The 21,756-nt window shown below is 47.5% G+C and overlaps 4 protein-coding genes across 4 annotated transcripts; 1 reads left to right on the top strand and 3 right to left on the bottom strand.

Moving 5' to 3' along the window:
• Positions 1-400: 400 nt before the first annotated feature.
• On the bottom strand, positions 401-2,160 carry LOC147248155 (histone H2B 1/2-like). Its single transcript, XM_086226034.1, has one exon. The coding sequence runs from the start codon at positions 2,045-2,047 to the stop codon at positions 1,634-1,636; it is 414 nt and encodes a 137-aa protein (XP_086082160.1). The 5' UTR covers positions 2,048-2,160; the 3' UTR covers positions 401-1,633.
• A 357-nt stretch (positions 2,161-2,517) lies between these two features.
• On the bottom strand, positions 2,518-5,017 carry spdl1 (spindle apparatus coiled-coil protein 1). Its single transcript, XM_086226032.1, has one exon. It carries the CDS (start codon positions 4,772-4,774, stop codon positions 3,074-3,076), a length of 1,701 nt encoding a protein of 566 aa, XP_086082158.1. The 5' UTR covers positions 4,775-5,017; the 3' UTR covers positions 2,518-3,073.
• Positions 5,018-5,151: 134 nt separating this feature from the next.
• On the bottom strand, positions 5,152-5,552 carry LOC147248153 (histone H4). Its single transcript, XM_086226038.1, has one exon. It carries the CDS (start codon positions 5,511-5,513, stop codon positions 5,202-5,204), a length of 312 nt encoding a protein of 103 aa, XP_086082164.1. The 5' UTR covers positions 5,514-5,552; the 3' UTR covers positions 5,152-5,201.
• Positions 5,553-11,138: 5,586 nt separating this feature from the next.
• On the top strand, positions 11,139-14,953 carry cdx1b (caudal type homeobox 1 b). The gene is made up of 3 exons (XM_086226819.1): positions 11,139-11,712; positions 14,311-14,459; positions 14,665-14,953. The coding sequence occupies exons 1-3, from the start codon at positions 11,214-11,216 to the stop codon at positions 14,899-14,901; spliced, it is 885 nt and encodes a 294-aa protein (XP_086082945.1). The 5' UTR covers positions 11,139-11,213; the 3' UTR covers positions 14,902-14,953.
• The last annotated feature ends 6,803 nt before the right edge of the window (positions 14,954-21,756 follow it).

Here is a 21,756-nt window from a genome sequence, read left to right as displayed (position 1 = left end):
ACAGACAGACAGACAGACAGACAGACAGACAGACAGACAGACAGACAGACAGACAGACAGACAGACAGACAGTCAGTCAGTCAGTCAGTCAGTCAGTGTAAGAGAATTGGAGTTGGGACACTATGACCATAAGTGGGTGTCTGGTCATTCTGACCAGTACTGGTAGTAAACTAAAATTAAACATGTCATCCCATCCCACCACAGAAGGAGACATCTGGGAGCATCGGGAATGGAGCCCAGTACAGCCCACACACACACACATTCAGAGGGGACATCACTCCCATTTGGTCAAAGTCCAATCATAACTGAAAGTGAGAAATGTATAATTCCTCTTTGGTATTTAAGCCAGCCAAGTTGTGTGGAAAACAGGATGAAGTTATCACGTCACACACACACACACACACACACACACACACACACACACACACACAGCCTGGCAACGGTATAAAAGTATGTCATGATTTTGTAACTCATGAAGACATGTTGCTAGTAGGGCCGTCGCCAAGAAGAGAGATTCCCCACCTGGCACCTGAGAATCAGTCCTCTGATTCCTCTCCTCTCATCCACCTCTTTTCTAGATAGATAGATGATGGATGGATGGATGGATGGATGGATGGATGGATGGATGGATGTGTCGTCCTCATGTCTAAATATCAAACCTCTCCCCTACAACCAGAACATCGATGTCATCTGCTGGACCTGACAGGTGAAGGTCATGAACTCAGGAGGGAGAGCCGGTCTGACATTATTGACTGCGAGAACGTTCACTTGTGACACGCACGTTCTCTGCCAGACCAGTGGGTTTAATCTGTTATATAGAATAGAATAGAATGCCTTTATTGTCATCATCCCAGGTACAATGAGATGCAACGCTGCTCCCCAGGATGTGCACATAGAAATAGAAAAATACACACACACATATTTACACCACTACACCGACTATAGGACTAATACTGACACAACTGTACATAGACTCTGCAAAGACATGAGGACATGTCCTAATACATATAAGACATGTACACAGACTGTACAACTGTAAACAGGCTTGTGCAAGTCCCACTGTGGGTACATGTGGGAGTGGAGAGCAGCTTCAGGTGGTGCTGTGGTGCATCCAGGTGCACAGGCACGTTCCAGTACCAGATCAAGGTGGCTATCATCAACAGATGGAGGTGACGTAGCATTTGCAGTGCAAACATGGCAGAGCAGTCCTGTGACAGTGCAAAACACACAGAGGGACTGATACACTTCCGTCCTCATCCTGAGCTGCTTTGGTGTGGTCGCGTTTATCTTTTGCTCCTGAATCAACTCATGTTTGGTAAACCTGTCTTTGAACCTCTCATGTTGGGTCTCTGCCACTCCGAGGGGGAGAGAAGCTGTCAGGGTACGCAGCCACGGGGAGGGGTTCCCTAGTGGGGGGGTTGAGATTCTCTTTCTACATGTTAGTAGTGACCACTGGTGACCTCTAACTCGCTTTCCATTGAGGTCTCGTGACCTTCACTTTGTAACCTCGCGCTGACAGCGACAGTCTTAAGTTTCCACGCATGAACACGTTTCTATGAGCGTAGCTGCTCTGTGGATGAGGTGGGTGGCTCTTAAAAGAGCCGTTGGTTTGAGGGATTGACGGCGAGGACGCTCACTTGGAGCTGGTGTACTTGGTGACGGCCTTGGTCCCTTCGGACACGGCGTGCTTGGCCAGCTCGCCGGGCAGCAGGAGCCTGACGGCGGTCTGGATCTCCCTGGAGGTGATGGTGGAGCGTTTGTTGTAGTGAGCCAGGCGGGACGCCTCGGAGGCGATGCGCTCGAAGATGTCGTTGACGAAGGAGTTCATGATGCTCATGGCCTTGGAGGAGATGCCGGTGTCGGGGTGCACCTGCTTCAGGACCTTGTACACGTAGATGGCGTAGCTCTCCTTCCTGGGTCTCTTCCTCCTCCTCGTGCTCTTGCCGGTGGTCTTGGTCACCGCTTTCTTCGAGCCCTTCTTGGGCGCAGGCTTCGCTGGTTCAGGCATTTTGATCGGTCGTGTTCTTTTCCTCAGAGGTATCGTCATTGCGGTGGAGTCAGCGTTCTTATACAGGCTTCATGCAAAGCAGACTGTGTCGCCGCCCTCCTCTGATTGGCTGAGCTTCTACCGAGTTTCTACGGGAACCTGGTTTGTTTTAACGTCACGTGGTGCCGCAAAGTGGCGGTCCAAGTGTGCCTGAGAACAAGGAGTGAAATTTGAAAGTTCCGTCGGTGCGACTGACGCGGGTCCAACGGCTCCTCCGCTGCTGACGTTAACGTTTTCCACGTCTCACCTCGCGGGGTCTGTGTGTAGGAATGATGAACACGAGCAGACCACGTGTGCAAACGTACAACCAAAAAAGTCCCTGTTGGGATGTTGACCTGGTGATGTGGGCGAGGTCAGAGCCTGAGGTGCTGGATGACCCTGAGGAGGAAACATGGAGCTGACAGTAACTCCGACTCACCACTAGATGGAGTCAAAGCGTCATTCACAACTCCCTGCCAGTTCCACTGTCGAGTTGGTTGGAGCAGAAAAGTCTTTGTCGGAGAGTGAGATAAGAACTTGATGATCCACATAAACTAAATACAAACATCTCGATTTTTCCATCTGAAGGAGGAAGGATTCTCATCAGGCGTGGAAGTGAGGAGGCTTTATTGGTCCCAAGTGTAGGACATCACACAACAGACACCTCAACTTTGTACACAATCAGTTCTCGATTAAATTACTGTGTATTTACATAAGATATTAATTAAACTGGTGACACTGGGAGTACTGGTGGATCCGAATCTCTTCAAGCACAAGTTTGTGGCTCTTAAAGAACCTTCCTGCTTGAAGTGAGACGTCTCTCCTCAGACTGGTTGGTCAGTGGATCAGAACCAGGCTTCCAGCGGGCCGAGACCGTTGAGTTCTTATTTTTGTTTTGCTTTTGAATTGTTTTTGACGTTTTATTTTTTTTAATGAAGCAAAAATGTTTACAATTCTGTTAAATATAGAAAATAGTGTAGTCAAGGTGACCTGAACAGGAAGAGTCCAACACAAACAGAACTCAGAACATGTTCTAGCCCAGCGTTCTTATTGCTGAGCACACTGGTTCTCCATGCTGCTGTTGGAACCAACATGAATCATCTCCACGGTTCCCCGCTGCCTCCTCCTCTCCTCCCGTGTGTTCTGCTGCTGGTTCTCCTTCACCATGCTCCCCTCTGAGCTGGGGTCAGGGATCACCACTGGATCATCACTGATCTTCACACACTTCGCGGGTCGTGGCTCAGGATTGGGAGCCGGAGCGGAACCTGGGTCCTCAACTGTTGGCTGGGTGTGGGATGCCGGGCCTGCAGACTCTGGATCAGCGACCTTCAGGACACACCGCTCGCCTGGCTCAGCAGGCTGTTCAACAACAGGGATCTTCTCTTTGGTTCTTCTTTGGGCCGGGTTCCGGTGGGCTTCTCTGGGTTCGTATTTGTGCTGGAGCTCCTCCACGCGCAGCTGCAGCTTGATCTTGTCGCTCTGAGCCTGTTTGAGCAGCCGCTCCGACGTGAAGAGTTTCCTCTCCAGCTCCAGAGCTCGCTGGCTCTCAGACAGAGACTTCATCCTCTGCAGGGAGAGTTCATCTCCCAGACGCTCTGCGTCCTTCACGGTGTTGCTGAGCTTCATTTTCAGCAGGTCGGTGTAGTAGGTGTCATCCTGGCCTCCGCCGCCCTCTGCTGGAGCAGAATCACCTGGTTGAGACTTAAGCATCATCTCCACCTTCTCCAGTCTCTGGAGTTTAGTCATTAAATTTTGAATCTCACTGTTCTTCTCAGACAGCATGGACTGGAGCCTCTCCAGCTGGGCAGGGTCAGCCCTCGAGCCCTGGAGCTGCATCAGGGTGGCGATCTGGACCTTCATACGCTGGAGCTGCTGCTTGCTGAAGGCCTGCTGTTTCTGCAGCGACTGGTACTGGACCTTCATGCTGATGAGCTGCCTCTCCATCTCAGCTCGCTTGTCCTCCAACTCTGCAAACAGAGAGTTGCCTTTGCTGTTTGGGTCTTGAGCCTGTTGGAGAACCTGGTCCAGCTGGATCTGAAGGTCCCGGTTCACCTCGCGGGATTTCTCCAGAGCGTTGAAACAGGACACGGCCTCCTTCTCTCGCTCCTCCTTCTCCTCGGTGACTTGCTGGAGGTGGCGCTGGAGGCTGCTGTTGGTCAGCTCCAGCTGCTGCTGACGGTACTGGGACTCCTGCAGCGAACGCTCCAACTCCACCTTCACGTTCTCCAGGTCCACGATCCTCATCTGCACCGCCAACATCTCGGACGTCATGGAGCTCTGATTGTGCTGGTTCAGAGCCTGCAGCTCCTCCATCTTGATGTTCAGGGTCTCCGTCTGAGCCTCCAGTTTGTGTTTCAGTTGTTTCTCGCTCAGCTGGGATTCTTCCAGCGCCGACAGCAGCCTCCTCACCCTGTTGTTGAGCTCCCCGAGCGCTGTGCCGTGGCTCCTCTCCAGCTGCTCTCGCTGCTCCTCAAACTGCTGCCTCTGCTGGTTCCTCACACACTGGTAGTCCGACTGCAGAGAATCCAGCATGCGCGTCTTCAGCTCCACGTCCTTCTGCAGCGAGTACTTGTCCTGTTCCAGGGCCTCCAGCGCGTTGGTCATCTCTACTCTCTGCTCCTCCAGCCTGTGCTGCAGTTCTACCTGTTGGTTCAGCAGGTCCAGGCCCGCCTGGGCAGCCTGCTGGACCTGCTCCTCCCGCTCCTTCAGCTGCCTCCTCAGCTGCTGGATCTCCTCTGCCTCACTCATTCTGATGCGGTGTGATGTTTCTGGCTTCTGGACTGGATGGGGGTGAACACGGAACGATAACTTCACGGTGCGGTCGTTTTGTCTGAACAACAGGCGACTGCGCCGCTCAACCGTCGACCAAGAGGTTTTGAGTCACCAGCTGCTCGCTCATTGGACGACGACACGCAGGTTTGAACTGACCAATCAGATCACAGCTGCTGTGACGCTGGCTTCCGTATTAAAATTAATCTTTCCCACTGCGTTTATGTAATTAATAGCTTTAATGTTCATTAAGGTAGTGACTCAGTTGTCAACCTATGACGTCAATCATTAAACGTCATGCGCGATTAGTCGTGATGTGTTTGTTACGTGCTGGATGTTGCTGGGTAGATCAGGTGGGTGGCTCTTAAAAGAGCCGTTGGGTTCAGAAGACACGGGTCAGTCAGGTTTAACCGCCGAAGCCGTACAGGGTGCGGCCCTGCCTCTTCAGGGCGTACACGACGTCCATGGCGGTGACGGTCTTCCTCTTTGCGTGCTCGGTGTAGGTGACGGCGTCACGGATGACGTTTTCCAGGAACACTTTCAGTACCCCGCGAGTCTCTTCGTAAATGAGACCGGAGATTCGCTTCACGCCACCTCGGCGAGCCAGGCGGCGGATGGCGGGCTTGGTGATGCCCTGGATGTTATCACGGAGGACCTTCCGGTGACGCTTGGCGCCTCCTTTGCCGAGTCCCTTGCCTCCTTTTCCTCTTCCGCTCATGATTCTGGTCGCTTAGTTCTGACACTGAACTGTGCTGGAAGTCGGAGAAGCCCATGACTATATGGAGGAGTTGCGGACGTGATGGAGGACAGCTGACGTAGCTGTTGCTGGGCGGTGCTTCCCTGCCCTTTACTGTCGTCAGTTCCGCTGGTGACCACCAGGCGGCAGCAGCAGACAAGGCGGCGCTCTCGCTGCAGTTCCTCAGACGAACTCTAGGGAGGCTGTCCACGTCCATGAGGTTGTCAGGATCCGCACTCATCACGAAACCTTTCACGTCCAACACGTCACCAAGACTCAACAACATTTCCTCCATAACTTGATGTTCCTCATCTCACGTCTCTCTTCTGAATAATCATTTCTCAACCACCCCTGGATCGCTGTTTTTAATGTTTGTCTTCTATTTTTATAATCTGTCTCTGGATATTTGAGGCTTTTATTGTTGTTGACAAAATGATGAAGTATAATTACTCCACGCCACGTGCAACTACAGAAGATGAGACCGGCGCTCCTGCTTGACCAGGCGGAGCAAAGGTCACCATCAGCACGCGCACGCCGATGCGAACCACAGACGCCGAGGAAATGAAAATGATTTCAACTCAGCAGCAGCGGAGGTCGAACTGATGGAGACATTTTAGTTTTGCTCACAGAATCAACAAGCATGGACCTCATGTGAAGGCAGATGGATGGAGAGACGTGAACAAGAGGACAGAGAGAGAAACCTGTCTCCAAATTAAAAGACAATAATGATAATAATAATAATAATAATAATAATAATAATAATAATAATAATAATAATAATAATAATAATAATGATGATGATAATGATAATAATAATGATAATAATGATAATAATAATAATAATAATAATAATAATGATGATGATGATGATGATGATGATAATAATAATAATAATAATAATGATGATAATAATAATAATAATAATAATAATAATAATGGCACACAAAGGGATAGCGAGGTAACGTCAGGCAGGACCAAGCACCAGAGAGAACCCTGTCCTCCTGCGGTGGACGTCTTCTCCAGACACGGATCCTCAGGGGAGGAGCTGACGTCTTTGTGGGTCGATGCTCATCTCGGGTCTCAGACGAGCGACCACGGAGTCGCACGTCGCTGTCGCTGCCTAAAGGCCTCGCGCTCGGCCTGTGGTCAACGTGCTTGTCTGCCGCCTGCGAGTCTGAAGATTTCTTGTGTTGAATCTCGGTTGTGAGGATTAAAAGCAGTTGGAAGCGTATTTTATATATATTATTTATATTTATTTTATTGGGGTCACGTGGGCGTGAGTGAACCCGCCGGACAAGGAAGGCCCGACCCGCTCAGTTAGCCAGCTAACCTGATGCTAAGCTAGCGGAAGGGAAGGAGCAGCTGTAGAGTTTTGGAGGTTAAACTTGTCGACATTTGCTTGCATGCAAACTGTGTCAAGGTGAGCAACGACGGTGAAGCAATAAAAGGCTCCGCGCTTTACGACCTGCCGCCATCATCAAACTTTCCATAAAGTGGAGTTTTATGGCCGTTAGCTGGTTAATGTTTCACCTGCAGACAGGTGACAGAGGGAAGATGAACACCCAGTTCACACACAACCATCCTTATCTCTTCTTCTTCTCTTATTCCTTCATCTGTCCTTCCTCATTCCTCTTTTTCTCGCGTTTTATTTTCGACGGCCTCGGCAGTTAAAACTGAAAATTGTTTGTTAAACGATCGAAAAGACAAACGCAGGATTTTTGTTGTTGTTGTTGTCTGTTTTTTTTTTTTTTTGATTGATTTCGATGGTTTTTCGGTTCTGAACTTTCCAGTTTTGCTAACTGTTACAAAAATCACAACAATTCACCTCCGACGAGCCACCAAGTTGTTCCTAACTCAAGCTGAACGATCGATACTTCCTCTCTCCCGGCTGCTGTCGTTGCCGAGGCTCAGCAAAGTTTTGTTTGATTCCATGAAGCAAAAGACGAAGTTAAAGTGAAGCTGAAGCTGTGAAGCTGAAGCTGTGAAGCTTCTGGTGGTCGACATTTGAAGAAATGCTTGTGATGATCGCAGCTTTTGAGGCACGATTCCAACTTTTGCACACAGAGTGGACATTTTTACAGTTATTTTAATATAAATATGATTTTAATTACACTAATAAGTTAATAACTGTTGAACATACTTAGATACAGTCGGGCCTTTCACTGCTGTGGCAGCACTGAGAAACAACAACAATAATAATAATAGTAATAATAATAATAAAATTCTTTAATATATAATATAATATAATTAATATAATTAATATAATTAATATAATATAATATAATATACATAGATGGAGTCATCACTGTATTTATGCACAATTTTGAAAATCTCTACATTTTTGATGCTTTTTTTTAATTCATGTTTTAAGAAAAGTTTTCTTGTGGGAAAAAAATGAAAATTCATTCTGATAATAAAACGTCTAGGACAGAAACAGAGGGAGGATCGATCAAGTATTTAAACCTTAGAAATATGAACCAGTTCAGTGTTAAAGGATGAAAAATGAACACTTTTATTTTACTTTTAAATGCTGAATTGTGTTCACGCTGGGATTCTTTGGCTGTTTTCAGATCAAAATAAAGATGATTTGAGAATGTAATTTTTTTTTTGATGTCTTTAAATTTTTCAAGATGAGAATATTTGAATTTACCTTCGTTAACATGCATTTAGTTTACAAAAGAAATCTGTAGTTTTCTTTCAAATTCAAGCCCAATTGTTGCCCCACCCTTTGTCTGCTCAGGCCATTTGTTCGTCCTTCAAATACTTTCATGTCTTCACATTCACGCTCAGTCCAACTTTTCTAATGAGAATTTGGATGTAAAACAGTGTGAATCCTTGAAAATGTGATCCACTCACCTCAGAGGAGGGTCGGCCGTGAGGTTGAGTCTCCGGGCGGCAGAAGCAGTGGAACCAGGAGCTGCCGGCGTGACGTCACACCGATGCGGCGCCAATCAAACCCTTGAGAGCACAAATACGTGCGTGAGCCGTGAGAATTATTGTGGGTTTTATGTGATTTTACAGCAGTGCCCTCAACCAAAACTCATCAGTGTAAAACAATAAATCTCCCATAAATCCATAAAGACGCAGATAATTGCTCTTCAGGAGCAGCGGAGGGGGGACGCCTGGCCTCACTGTCCGGGGGGGGGCACCTCAACAGCAAAGGTCATGGGTTCAAATCCCCTCAGTACCGAACACTTGAGCAAGTACGAAACCGTCATCGAGAGTCACTGAGGAGCTTCGGGAGATTCCGGAGATTCCAATCAACCCTCAGAAATGGAACGTTCACGCAAAAGTTATCCGATGAAAAATATCCTGAGGAGCCATGATGGATTCTCAGAGCGACAGTCACGTGACCCAAACTCTGCTCAAACATGTCAGAAGTGCCGAAGGACAGGAGAAATATTGTTGATCCAGGTTGGAAATGTGTTCATAGTTTAAAACGGCACTGGCAAAGAGGTGTGACTTGGTAGCTATATGCTATATGCTAACACTTCCCACTTGGAACCATTCATCGTGCTAAGCTAATTAGCGCAGGCCTCAGGTCCCCACAGCAGCATGGACAACAACGGAGGCTCTACCACTCCTGCTACTCCTGCCACTACTACTACTACTACTACTACTACTACTTCTACTACGACTACCCAGTCAGTAAAACGTTGTTATATGTTTGTATATGTCTTCGCTCACAACCAGCAGGTGGCGTCCGTCACTTCGAGGAGGATATTGATATTGTTGCTTGGTGATCGACTTGTCGGGTCTGTGGAGGAAACAGACTGTGGGACCCCCACTTTCTTTTCCCCTTTGATCCAGGAGGCTGAACCACTGCTAACCCTAGCATGACCCCCCCCCCCCCCCCCCCCACCACCACCACCACCACCACCACCACCTCCTATTGGGCCAACAAGGACATGAACTTGGCTCTTTGGTGGTTTCGACCCTGGCGGTTGATTCAAGTCCATGGCGAGGAAAAACTACAGGTTCAGGGTTCAGGTTCAGGGTTCAGGTTCAGGGTTCAGGTTCAAGATTCAGGTTCAGGGTTCAGGTGTGTTTGGTCCAGGTCACATAAATGTGTGTTTCATTGACATGATCTTTATTATTCAATCTTTTTAAATTAAATACATTCGTCCATCCTCTGTCTTTACTGTAAAATATGAATTCTTTGTACATTTCTGACTGAAGCAGAGCGACTGTTGATGTTCAGGATCCTTTAGGGTCCATAAACCAGGCACACACATTCCTGCCTGACTGAGTTACAATAGAAGGAGAAATGAAAGTTACAGTAAAAATAAAATCCAAACTCTTTTAGGTTCATAATTCAGAAAAAGCTAAATCGAATTATGAAGCAGAACAGGAATTCTTTCAAAGCTAGAAATCAACTTCAGTAATTAAATTCTCTGGAATTAAAGGCATAAAAGTGCAGTGAGACGCCGATTAATGAAAAGGAGAATTAGAAAAACGACTCTTTCAGTCGAGCTCTTTTGTTAATCCGAATTTTGTTTTTTTTAAATGAGAGCAGCGGGTTAATTAACTTTTCTCATCCAAAAGAAGAAACACTCAAAAAAACATTTCGCCTGTAAATTATTACGAAATTAAATTATTACGATTCAACAGCAGCAAAATTATCAGAATAAAGTCGATCGTTCAACCGATTTTTTGTCTTTGTGGAGCAGAAATCCTCGGAGTTGTGGAGGCTTCTGTCTGCTCGTTGCCGCTCATAAGTGAAGCTTTTTCATGGCTTGAGACCGACAGGAAGGTCCTCCTCGTCCATCAGCGGCGCAAAGAACCGCTGGCTTTGCTTCGGGGCTTTTATGTTCTTCCTTTCTCTCTAAAGTGTCGTAACTTTACACTTCCAAGGACTAAAAACTGCAAACCTTACCGTCACTTCAACTCGCCTGACAGTTCAGTTTGACCTCTTGAAAACTGATGAACATGTTTTTAATTCGTTCTCTAAAATGTGTGTGTGTGTGGGGGGGGGGGGGGGGGTTAATAATCATTAAAAAAAATCACGGCCATTTTGTTTTTAATTGATTGAGTGAAGTTGAAAAATGAAGACGCGGCGGAGGAGGAGGAGGAGGAGGAGGAGGAGGAGGAGGAGGAGGAAGGATGTGCCGCCGTAAAAGAAGAATAAACGGATGAAAGGATGAGCGGATGATGGACGCGGACCTGCCGTCGCTCTGACTGAGGACGTGTTTGTCCTTCCAGCGTCGTTTGTAAGTTTGTCTCTTTGGCTTTGATGGCGCCTTTGAAATGCAGCAGCGGACTGTCATGCAAATGAGGGCCGACGGAGGAGCGACGAGGCCGCGGGAGACCCGGGGGGGGGCCGGAGGGACCCGTGACCTGGTCCGCTCCGGATTATTAATCCTGTTATTATCGTGTTGTTATTGTTGGGGTTCGGACTCCTGCTCGTGACCCAGCAGGTGAGGAAGATGAAGTGAAACGAAGAAGAGCAGAGAGGAAGAGAGGCGCGAGGAGGTGGAGGTGTGTATGTGTGTGTGTGTGTGGGGGGGGGGGGGTTAGAGGGTCATAAAACAGGCCATGTGACCACGGCAGGTTTTAACGGGCAGCTGATGGAGGCGCGAGGAGAGCGCGAGCAGGTGTGGGCAGGTAGACACGCTGGGACGTGAGGTCAGGTGAGCCAGGCTGGAGCCGCACTATGCTGAGAGAGTCCCGTCACCCGGAAAGATGTACGTGAGCTACCTGCAGCTGGACAAGGACCCCACCATGTACCCGCACCAGAACCCGGTGGCCCGCCACCCGGGCCTCAACCCGCAGAACTTCCCGGCGCCACCGCAGTACTCGGACTTCACCGGGTACCACCACCACCACCACGGCATCAGCAACGACCCGCACACAGCTCAGCAGGCCGGGGCTGGGGGCTGGAGCCCGGCCTACCCACCTCCTCCACCCACACGGGACGACTGGTCGTCGCATCACTACGGCGCAGCGGCTGCCGCGGCCGCAGCAGCGGCGGCGGCGGCTGGTGGGCCTCCCACAGGGTCCACCGTGCCCGGAGCGGTGGGTCCGAGCCTGGGGTTCAGCCCCCCGGAGTTCCCCGGGCAGCCGCCCGCACTGCTGACCACGTCCCTGAACGCGTCGGTGGGGCAGCTGTCGCCCGGGTCCCCGCAGAGGAGGAACCCCTACGACTGGATACGCCGCACGCCCGCGCCGCTGTCCAACCCAAGTAAGACCCGGATGTCAGCCCTCAAAACGAATCCTTATTAATTTGGCCTGATTAGAAAATTCAAGTGAGATTTCATGAAATGTTCAACATCCAGAAGGACAGATTTTTGAATTCTTATTTTAAATCTCGACTCAGATTCTTGAAGTCTCCTGTCCGCGCGCAGGTGGAATTCAGTCTAAATAAAACCTGCTCTCACACACACACACACACACACACACACACACACACACACACACACACACACACAGGTATTTCCGAGGCCCCTCCGTGACTTTCAGGTGTTGATTGACACCTGATTTCCTCGTCCTGTTCGGTGCTTCTGGGTATTTTCATCATTAACAGATTGTCCAGTTTTAACTCTTCATGTCTCTGCTTCCCCTCGGTTCCTCCTATCGATCACGTCACCGCGGGCCTGTATCGATCATCTATCGGTTCTGTTTCTCAGTGGGATTCGTCGTCGTCGTCCTTCTCATATTAAGGGGATTTATTATCTTTTTTGTTTTAACGGGTTCGCTGCTGATCGATCGAAGCGATCAGGAGCTTCAACGCAAAACTCGGACGACGTTGCTTCTGTCGTCATCGCCGGCCCTGCTGACGTGTCCCGTCCTGTCGCGGATCAAACGTGTGAAGCCGGTTTGAAGTCGTTGTCATGTTAATGTCCCGCCGCCTGTGACTCCGGGCGGCTGAGCTCCACCTTTGTCCTCCGCTTGTCTCTGGGCGGAGAAGACAAGAACTCAACAGGTCCCACTTTGAAGTGGAGACGTGCGTGTGTGGTTCCAGAGGGTTGGAATGACACTGAATGTTGTGGAACGAATGAACTGATGACTGCACTAATAAACTGTGAATAATGTACTTTTGTTTTTGATGGTGGAAGATAAAACTGTAAAAAAAAAAAAAAGTAGCTTTTGACTTTTAGAAGGGTTGCAGCAGTATATTTTCATAGTAACCTGTACTGCAGGATGTCGTTACCACACTTTACTTTATACTTTCATATATTTAGGTATACTATAGTATAGTACTATAGTATATTTATAGTATATCTATATGTATATAGTCTGTAGACCACATTTGTAACGCACAATGTTTACGGTTCAGTTTGTTGTCCCTCCCCGTCTCTGGTGACCCGTCACGCTGAAGCTCTGCCCTCGACCGCCAGCCTCACCATGAATTTGTAAAAGTCGTTTTAACGAGCAAATTCAAAGTGGTGGAGAGTTTAAAAGAGTAAATTAAAGGCGCTAACGGGAGATCGTGTCTGACGTCATCGTGGACGTTCGTTTCATGGAATCCCTCGGTGCCGTTTTACTGCACAGCTCCTGCTGCACCTTCAGTTTCAGGCCTCTGTCACCTCTCACGTCTCCTGCTTCCCATCGACTGCTCGGACATGAAATAGCAATAAAGTTGCCAGAGCCTGAAGTGGCTGAGAGTGCAGGAGGGTAAAATGCTGGGCCGCGTAGCAGCGAGGCTGCAGGAGGCTCCTCCCTCCCTCATTTTGATTTACGCTCCCTCGTTAGCGTCCCAGCTTTTTACTGCTGGAGAGTCAAACTGTTGGTTTTTAGCTTCCGACAAATGAAGCGGAAACTGGGCCGTTCAGACAGATGTTCCCCAAAACGGCATGTTTGAGTTCTGATTAGCCGCGGTGAGCGATTACAGGAGGCCAGACGGGACCCTGATTGTGTTTGAGGAGGACAGACATCATTAATTTCACTCCTGTGTGTTTAGGGTTAATACTCAATCAGGGCAGCTTAAAGAGAGCTGAAGGCCTTTTAATTAACTTCAACACGTCTGCACGTCATTAAACCTTCAAATCCGTGAAAAACAAAGAGAAAACCAGTAAATTTTGGTGTCCATTCACACACGTTTCTATTTTTTTATCAGTATGAGCTCAGAATGCTGCCTCCAACTTGGATTCGTCTGTGTTTAACTGCAGAGCATCAAATCAGCCACATCGTGGTGGTGGTTTGCTGAAAGAGTGAACTCGTCTCGCTGCAAACGACCTCTGAGGTGGATTCCCCTCAGAGGTCACAGGAGCGTTTGGAGCATCTGATCAGAGAAGAAACTAAAAAAGAAAAAGTGAGGGTTTTACTTTTGTTTGAGGAGTCTTTGTTTGGTTTGTTTTTGCCTTTTTAGCTAAAGAGTGAATGTGACAACAGCAGGCGGAAACTCAGAGTTCACAAAGCTGTAACTCACGCGACTGATCAGCTGCTGCCTTCGCCGCCGTTTCTCTCCGTCTGTGGACGGCAGCAACGCGTCCAACACCTGCTGGAGGGAAGCTCTTCAAGGCCTGATAGACGGCTCTTCATCTTCTCCCGTCTTTCTCACAGCCCGGTTGCTACGGCGCCACCATCTGGCAGCACTACGGAGCCACGCTTACTCGCTTCTGGCCTGTTGAAGGAAACAGAGCTGACGTTCTCTCCTCCCAGCAGTTTCAGGCACCTCCTCATTCAAAATACACTGAGTTATGAACCTTTCGTCTCCAAGCCCACACTGAGATGACCCTGATGACATCACAGTGACCTCATGCGTCAGCTGGTCTCACGTGTAGAAACATCGAAACGACTCACAGATCTAGGAGTTAATGCTCTTTAACTGTGTTTGCAGACGGAAAAACGAGGACCAAAGACAAGTACCGGGTGGTTTACACCGACCACCAGCGGCTGGAGCTGGAGAAGGAGTTCCACTACAGCAAATACATCACCATCAGGAGGAAGGCGGAGCTCGCCACGGCGCTCAGCCTGTCAGAGAGACAGGTAAACCACCACAGTGACAAAACCACCTCCGTGATCACGCTGGGCTTTAATTACATGACAGGTTTGACGCTCAATTACTTGGTTGAGCTTCCAGAGCGAAAACTGGCGCTCACTTCCATCGTGCTGGGATCAGAATTGATCAGTCAATCAATAATCGAACTGTGATGGCGTTCATGTAAATACACGACGGGTTCCTCTGCTGCAGGTGAAGATCTGGTTCCAGAACCGTCGGGCCAAAGAGCGTAAGATCAACAAGAAGAAGCTCCAGCAGCCGGCATCCTCCACAACCACACCCACGCCGCCCAACGGCAGCAACGGCGGTGGTGGAAGCGGCCTCCACGGAAACGGCGGCAGCAGCGTTGCCATGGTGACAAGCAGCAGCGGCAACAACGGGCTGGTGTCGCCTTCCTCGCTGCCTTTGAACATCAAAGAGGAGTACTGAGGACGGCCATGTTTGAGTGGACGCCGATGTCGGCGGTCCGGACTGAACTTTCTCCCCCCAAATTTTCACATCCTGCCTTTCGCCACCTTCCCGTCTCTTAAAGCTACAGCACCATGAAAATGTCAGCAGCCCCCCCCCCCCCCCCCCGGATATTTAATTCCTCGTTTTATTTCAGTGTTTGCTTTTCCAGGTTGTTGATTAACAGCCAGATGTCCACTTGCAGCTCTGACTGGAAAAAAAATGAAAAAAGTCCTGCGTATGAGTCCAGTCTCGGTTCCGTCAGAACGTTCTGGTGGAAAATCCAAATCTGTGAGGTGGAATTTTGGGGGGGAAAAAAGTCTTTAGGCTGCTGCTCAAGACACGCAGAATATTTCCATCTGATGGAATGTTGCACCCATAAAAACATGGCGTCTTGGGTGGGAATATACGACTATTATGTGTAAACATAATCTAGCTTCAATGAAGAGCTGCGACGAGCAGATTCAGATTATATAGAATGCTGTCAGACAGTGGGAACTACGTTTGTTTGTTTTTTAAACTCTAAAGCGACTTAAATAGAGACGTCATCAAGGTACAACCAGATTCCAGAGGTTTGTTTGTAGGTTGGTGATGAAATCGAACTGAAAATAAATAACATTTTCCACCCATTACAGCACGTATTTGCTCTGTAAATCACTTGTTCTTTGAGAAAACTTCCTGCCAATCAAACACAAACACCCCTCCAGCTGCTGTCAATCACACATTGCCCCGCTCTGATGGAGATTCCGGGGTTGTTGTTTTTTTTCTCCATGACAGCGACAGTAGCAGAGTGACGTTGGCTCGCGTGTCAGAATAAAAGCTTGACTGTCTCGCTCAAGCGGTGAACGTCTCACACACCTGAAGTACCTGTTTGTTGTATTTGCTCGAGTGGATGTCCTGTAAATGATTGTGATCTCTTCAACCAGAGTGTATCGTGTATATTTTCTAATGTAATTTGTATTAAAACCAAAAGACTTTATTATAAATATGACTGCTAATGTTCCGTTTCTTTGCCGGCTTTTATTTGTTAGACCAACAGGAAGTTGAAACTAAAAAGGCCTTCATCTTAATTTGTAGTCTCTAAGATGGAAGCAAAGCCACGTGCTCTCATTTAAACATCGGCGATGCCTGCAGATCCTCTGGGAGGATTTTCTAGTTATGGTACAAACACTTGAACAAGCAGATTTCCAGCTCAGGTATCGCATCTGCCAGGTGTTCTTACAGGTGAGAGCTTTAACCTCCATCAACAGGGGAAGTATTTGGTTCCTTTTTGCTCTGATCAGTGGAGAAACTTGCTGAACTCAGAGATGTTGTCCCAGACCTCAGTCACACCTCTCAGCCAGACGTCCGTTAACCGTCTGCAACGGGTTCAAAATGCTGCTGCCAGACTCCTGAACCAGTCCTGGTGTACCAGCTCCACTGGTTACCATTAAATCCAGAACACACTTCCATTCATACCAGAAGTGCTGAGTCTGAGAGTGGGAGGTCGGAGTGCTGTAGCGCTTTTAGCTTCTAGTGTATTCACGCTGTCACTCCTGTTGATTCGTTCTGTCGCTGCGCTGCAGCGGAACGCAAAAAATCAACAGAGAACCACAAAGAACCAAACACATCGGAGCGAACGAGTGTGTGAGAGAAACACAGCGATAGAATGAAGGAGATAAAGAATGAAGGACAAGACATGGCCACCCACTCAACCACACACACACACACACACACACACACACACACACACACACACACACACACACACACACTCGCGCGCACGTATTTGCCAAATGATGCATTATTTGAGGTGTGGTGTCCAAAGGGCAAAGAGGGACACTGGGCAAACAGCACAGATCCTGCTATCTGCTGCGTGTGTGTGTGTGTGTGTGTGTGTGTGTGTGTGTGTGTGTGTGTGTGTGTGTGTTAAGGGGGGGGGGGTGAAGACCTTTGTCCTTCTGGCTCCTTTTTGTCTCCAACAACAAATCTAGGCCTATCTTAACTCCAATGTGTGTGTGTGTGTGTGTGTGTGTGTGTGTGTGTGTGTGTGTGTGTGGGTGGGTGTTTAGGTAAGTGGGTGTGGAACAGTTTCACTTTGGATGAGCGGGCAACCATCTTCAACTTGAGACCTGAAGAAGAAGCCTCTCATCTGAGATGCAGCTGCTGTCTACACACACACACACACACACACACACACACACACACAAACACGCACGCACGCACACACACACACACACACACACACACTTGCTGCTCTGATCTGAATTTTCTGCTGTTTTATAGTGAATCATCTGGTTTTGGATATTCGGACTGATGAGGTCATGACAAACCCCATGAGGAGAACAATCCAGGTTCTCAGTTCTTGACGTGTACCTCTCCGTGTTCGTCGATGTTTGTGTCTTTGTCGAATCTGTGTCCGAGTATTTTGATCACAAAATAATCTCACTTGTTTGCTGTCCCAGCCTGCACGTGAGGCCTGTACCGATTCTTTAAAACTCTGAATTCATTATATTTTTGTTGTTTTTAATCCACATTGGTTGGTCGAGAGCAAACCAGAAGAAGCCAGTTCAGCCTGCGTAAGTCTCTGGTGCACATGTGCATGTCATTCGTCACCTTTGGTTAACGTCAGCGCTGACAAGTCCCTTCAAGAACTCCCTTGTCAATTATTTCACTGGAAACGCTTAAATATGCAGCAACTAATGGCTCTCTGATTTACAACAAGGCCTTTGAATAAAAGAGGCCCACAGATTGCGCTCTGGGGGATTCCACATTTACAACTCCTCAGGTCATAAATTTATTGCTATACCATCAGCCTACAGATACGGCCAATATATGACATGAATGTGAGTCCATGACATCAGAGACGATCCACATTTGGAGGTGCATGTAAAGTTTGGCCTTAATTTGTGAACCTGCATCTCTTTTGGAAGTGGAATTCCAACAATAGAAGACAAAACACCAACAAAACAATTTCCTAAATCGTACTTTTTTTTTAATCCTGGATCTAAATGTTGTTCTAAATGCTTCTGTCTCTCATTCAGTGAAATATTTTGATTAACAGCCAAAAACAGAGGATTTTTTAAGTGAATTTGTCCAATTTGAGCTCCTTCCTCCACACACTGATTCCCAGAACTGACAGTAAACCTCAGGGTCCCTGCAGCTGCAGGTGAACGTCTGAATTAAATGATTTGGTGGCTTCGATGAAACGTCTGACTCAGCATGTCTCCAGCAATTAAAGAATGGAAAGGACAATGAAAACGCCACAGGTGAATTCAGCAGAGAAGAAGTCGGTCTACGTTGTGAGTGGCAACGGCCGTTCTCATTTTTGGGCAAACAGAAGGTAATGAGAGCAGAGACGCTCACTCTGCCTCTTCACCGCCATAAAGTTTATTGGGTTGCGTGCAGTAAAAAAGGTTTCACCACAGAAACGCAGATATGTTTGAAGAGAAGGCGTGATGAGCTCTGACAGCAGCAGCCAGACATGCAGTCTGTTTGCTGCAGAAGTGTTTTATGTGAGAAGGGCATCATCATGCAGGTAACAGAATTCATCTTCCCAACTCACTCAGCTGCTGAGTTTCACTTGTGTTCTTTTGTGTTTCTCCAGTTCTCTGCAATGAAATCAAACTGAGTGAGGCACAGTGAGAAGGTCCAGGTCACCCAGAGAGCGCCAGGCGTGTTTTAGCAGCTCTAGAGGCGCTGCAGGAATTCCCTCTGTTGGTTTGAGGCAGATGAACAAGTCTGTGTATTTCTGTCAGGATGAAGAGGCGACGCTAACAGAGCAGAAGAAGAAGAGCGAGTGGCGTTGGACCAGGGGCAGTTGTTCAGTCTGGGAATGTCTGCTTAGACGACGGCAGCGCAGGAGCTGGTTGGTGGCGAGAGTTTTAGAGTCGTTAAGACAAATTTGAGTTTGCACATTTGCAGTGAATCTTCTCCTCTTTCTTCCTCTCTGTCCTCCTTGTTTGCTCGCTGTTGTCCGGATTCATCTTCAAAGCTTCTCTGGATGGTGATCACCTGACCTGTGAATGAGCTTCGAGGGAAGTGGCTGTAATATTTTTATGATTACAGGATTTGTTTCTTGTGAGCTTCCTGTCGAACTGTGAAAGGTTTCACGAGAGGCAAACGTGAAGTGAAAGACGTGTGAATGAGGAACAACATCGCCATCGGCTGTTATCTGCCAGGTCAAAGACCAGCAGGCCCCGGATGTCCAGGACGTCGCTGCAAACATGGAGAGCAGCGATGAAGTGAGCATCGCATAACGACAGGGTTCAAACACTTCATTTAATTAATCTTTTTTTTTTTTTTTTAGGACCTGTCGGCAGGTTGTGATGAGACAGAAACTGTGAAAAAAAATAACATTCTTTTTTTTTTTTTTTTGCATTTGAACACTTCATCTATCAGGAATATAATTTGGATGTTTTATTAAAATCTAGGGACGAGTATGAGGGCCACTAAAGAAGAAATAATAATTCTGAGAAAAAAGTCAGACTTTTTTCAGAAACGGAATTAAAAAACATATTTTTTTAGGTTTCAGTAAAAAGTCAGACTTCTGATTTTAATCTCAGAATTATTATTTTTTCTTTAGTGGCCCTCATACTCGTCCGTAAAAATCCCTTTATGTCTAAGATGAATAGTTTGAGGTTACCAGACGACATAAAAACTCTTAGCAGAAGTCTCGCTGCGATCGGCTGGAAACTTAATTTTTAACATCATTATCAGTTCGAACCATATCAATATCAGATATCTGTTTTCTATCAGTGCACCCTTCCTGGACACACACACACACACACACACACACACACACACACACACACACACACACACAGTCATCCAACAACAACAGTGACACCATGATGATGTGAGGCACGGCAACCATTTCAGGGTTTTCCTCTCCAAAACAAAATGGCTGACACATTGAGGACCTTGAGCGGACCTCTCCGGCTCCATCGCTCGCAGTGTTTGGAAGAAGTCTGACTTGGCTTCATTAAACGAATGTGCTCGGTTTCTGTGTGACTGTTGATCGTTTAAAGCTCCACGTGAAGTTCTGTCGGTCGCCACACTGGATTCTGTTTGCAGCCAAATAAAGAAACAGAGATGTTTACGTCGCCTCCGACTGAGCCGCCATTAGGAAAGGAAAAGACAACAAAGTGAGCAAATAATTCTCGCCTTTCACTGGCATCCATAAACGCTCAGGGACTCGTCCGTCGCAGCAGCTCATCCAGACTTATACAGCCGTGTGTTTATGGGCCATTTTACCATAAACTTTCATTTACAATATGCTTACTGCCCCTAATACGCCCCTGTATTGGCCACATTGATTGTGGATAAACAGAGGAGTTGTAAAGGAGCAGTGCTGGAATGGTCGTGTGCTGTAAAGAGCAGATAATAATGGTGGAGACTACTGGTATTCCCCCGAAAACTCTCAGCAGGCCTCCACCGAGGCGGGGAACCGGCTGACAAAGCTTCGGGATACGAGGACAAAATACAAGAAAATAAGCAGGCAAATGGCGCAAGATTGACATGAAAGAAATAAAAGATTCACAATTTTAAATGTGAAAATAATTCACATATGAAATAAATGATTGCCATGACGTCGGCATCACTCTGTGAATTCCTTACAAACGACATTTGGGAATTTAGAAAAAAAAAATCAATCAAACACTCTTTTTTTTTTTTTAAACTACAGATTTAAGCGATCACAACAGCACAATTTTCATTTTATTTTGGGAAAATATAAAAACAATAAATTACACTTTTGGGCGAAAACACGCTCATCTCTTTTTCCCCCTTCAAGTAAATCTTCTTGAGCAGGTTTTGTTTCTAGCACAAATTTTTTTTTATTAAAAACACATAAAAAAAAATAGAAGCCAACATGTCTTTTGTTTTTTCCAAGAAAAAATCGAAGAATTTGCATTGACTAAAGACTGAATTCATGTTAATATTAACACGCAACATGTGAACGACACGGCTTGCTGGCAGGTGACGCCTGCTGCGGCTGAGAGCAGGAGTTTTATGGACGGAGGGCTGCAGCCTATCAGCCCCGCTGATTATTGTCTCTAATGACAGCTCGTCACACAGTAAACGGCTGCAGCCCACTAACCTGCATCACCCCCTTATCAGTGCCACCATTTGAATTAAATGACTCCTATATCATTCAGGGCCCATATGATCAGCGGCAGATTTTATAATTAGTAAACTGCTGCCAAGTCGCCGCCGATAATTGGATTCGTAGTTGATCGCTGACTCTGCTTGTTTAAGAGCCGCCTCACCTGCACTCTCAGCGACGTCTCGATGTTCTCGCCGGTGATTCCTCTCTTGAGTGTTTCAGTCTCGCCAAAGAGCCGATGAGCCAGCAACTCAACGGATCCTCCTGTGGGGCCCAAAACGTTTCGGGTATCCAAGAGAGCCGAATGTTGGGTTGTCCTGGTTCCCTCCTCACGAACGTGAGTGTTCTGTCAGATGAGGTCCAGTTCTCGTCCAGGACTTAGTGAGTGATCCAGCTGTTCTTCTGTGGACCGTCTCCTCTGGAAAAGGTGGGACGTGAACATTATTCCTCACTGCCTCACCACGAGGACTCAGACACGGTGACAGTGGCGGTGTCACTGGGTGATGATGTCAGAGGTGAGAACAACCAGCACAGATGGAGGGAAAACGCTGACTCTGGTTGAGGTCGTCAGCCTCGGAGCGGCGGTGGAACAGAACGGTTCCTCCAAAGCATCATCACAAGCATCACAGTACCGGTACACAGAACAGGTCTAGAAACACTCTCCATCAGAGAGGTCATGTGATCACTGGCGTTGGTTTGTCTGTCAACGAGATTTCTTGATAAACTCTGGATAGGTTTAGATTAAATCTGAA

Source organism: Aulostomus chinensis, chromosome 15 (genome assembly GCF_037954235.1).
Source record: "Aulostomus chinensis isolate RoL2024-O1b breed Wild chromosome 15, RoL_Achi_v1.0, whole genome shotgun sequence".
Lineage (NCBI taxonomy): Eukaryota > Metazoa > Chordata > Actinopteri > Syngnathiformes > Aulostomidae > Aulostomus > Aulostomus chinensis.
Note: the sequence above shows the minus strand (reverse complement) of the source record. Positions and strands in the feature narration are given on the sequence as shown.

Bases quoted from the DNA above. Each gene is read 5' to 3' on its own strand.
- cdx1b (XM_086226819.1), top strand. From the start codon at position 11,214: ATGTACGTGAGCTACCTGCAGCTGGACAAGGACCCCACCATGTACCCG. The intron at 11,713-14,310 runs GTAAGACCCGGA...CTGTGTTTGCAG, and splicing joins CGCGCCGCTGTCCAACCCAA to ACGGAAAAACGAGGACCAAA. The intron at 14,460-14,664 runs GTAAACCACCAC...CCTCTGCTGCAG, and splicing joins TCAGCCTGTCAGAGAGACAG to GTGAAGATCTGGTTCCAGAA.
- spdl1 (XM_086226032.1), bottom strand. From the start codon at position 4,774: ATGAGTGAGGCAGAGGAGATCCAGCAGCTGAGGAGGCAGCTGAAGGAG.
- LOC147248153 (XM_086226038.1), bottom strand. From the start codon at position 5,513: ATGAGCGGAAGAGGAAAAGGAGGCAAGGGACTCGGCAAAGGAGGCGCC.
- LOC147248155 (XM_086226034.1), bottom strand. From the start codon at position 2,047: ATGACGATACCTCTGAGGAAAAGAACACGACCGATCAAAATGCCTGAA.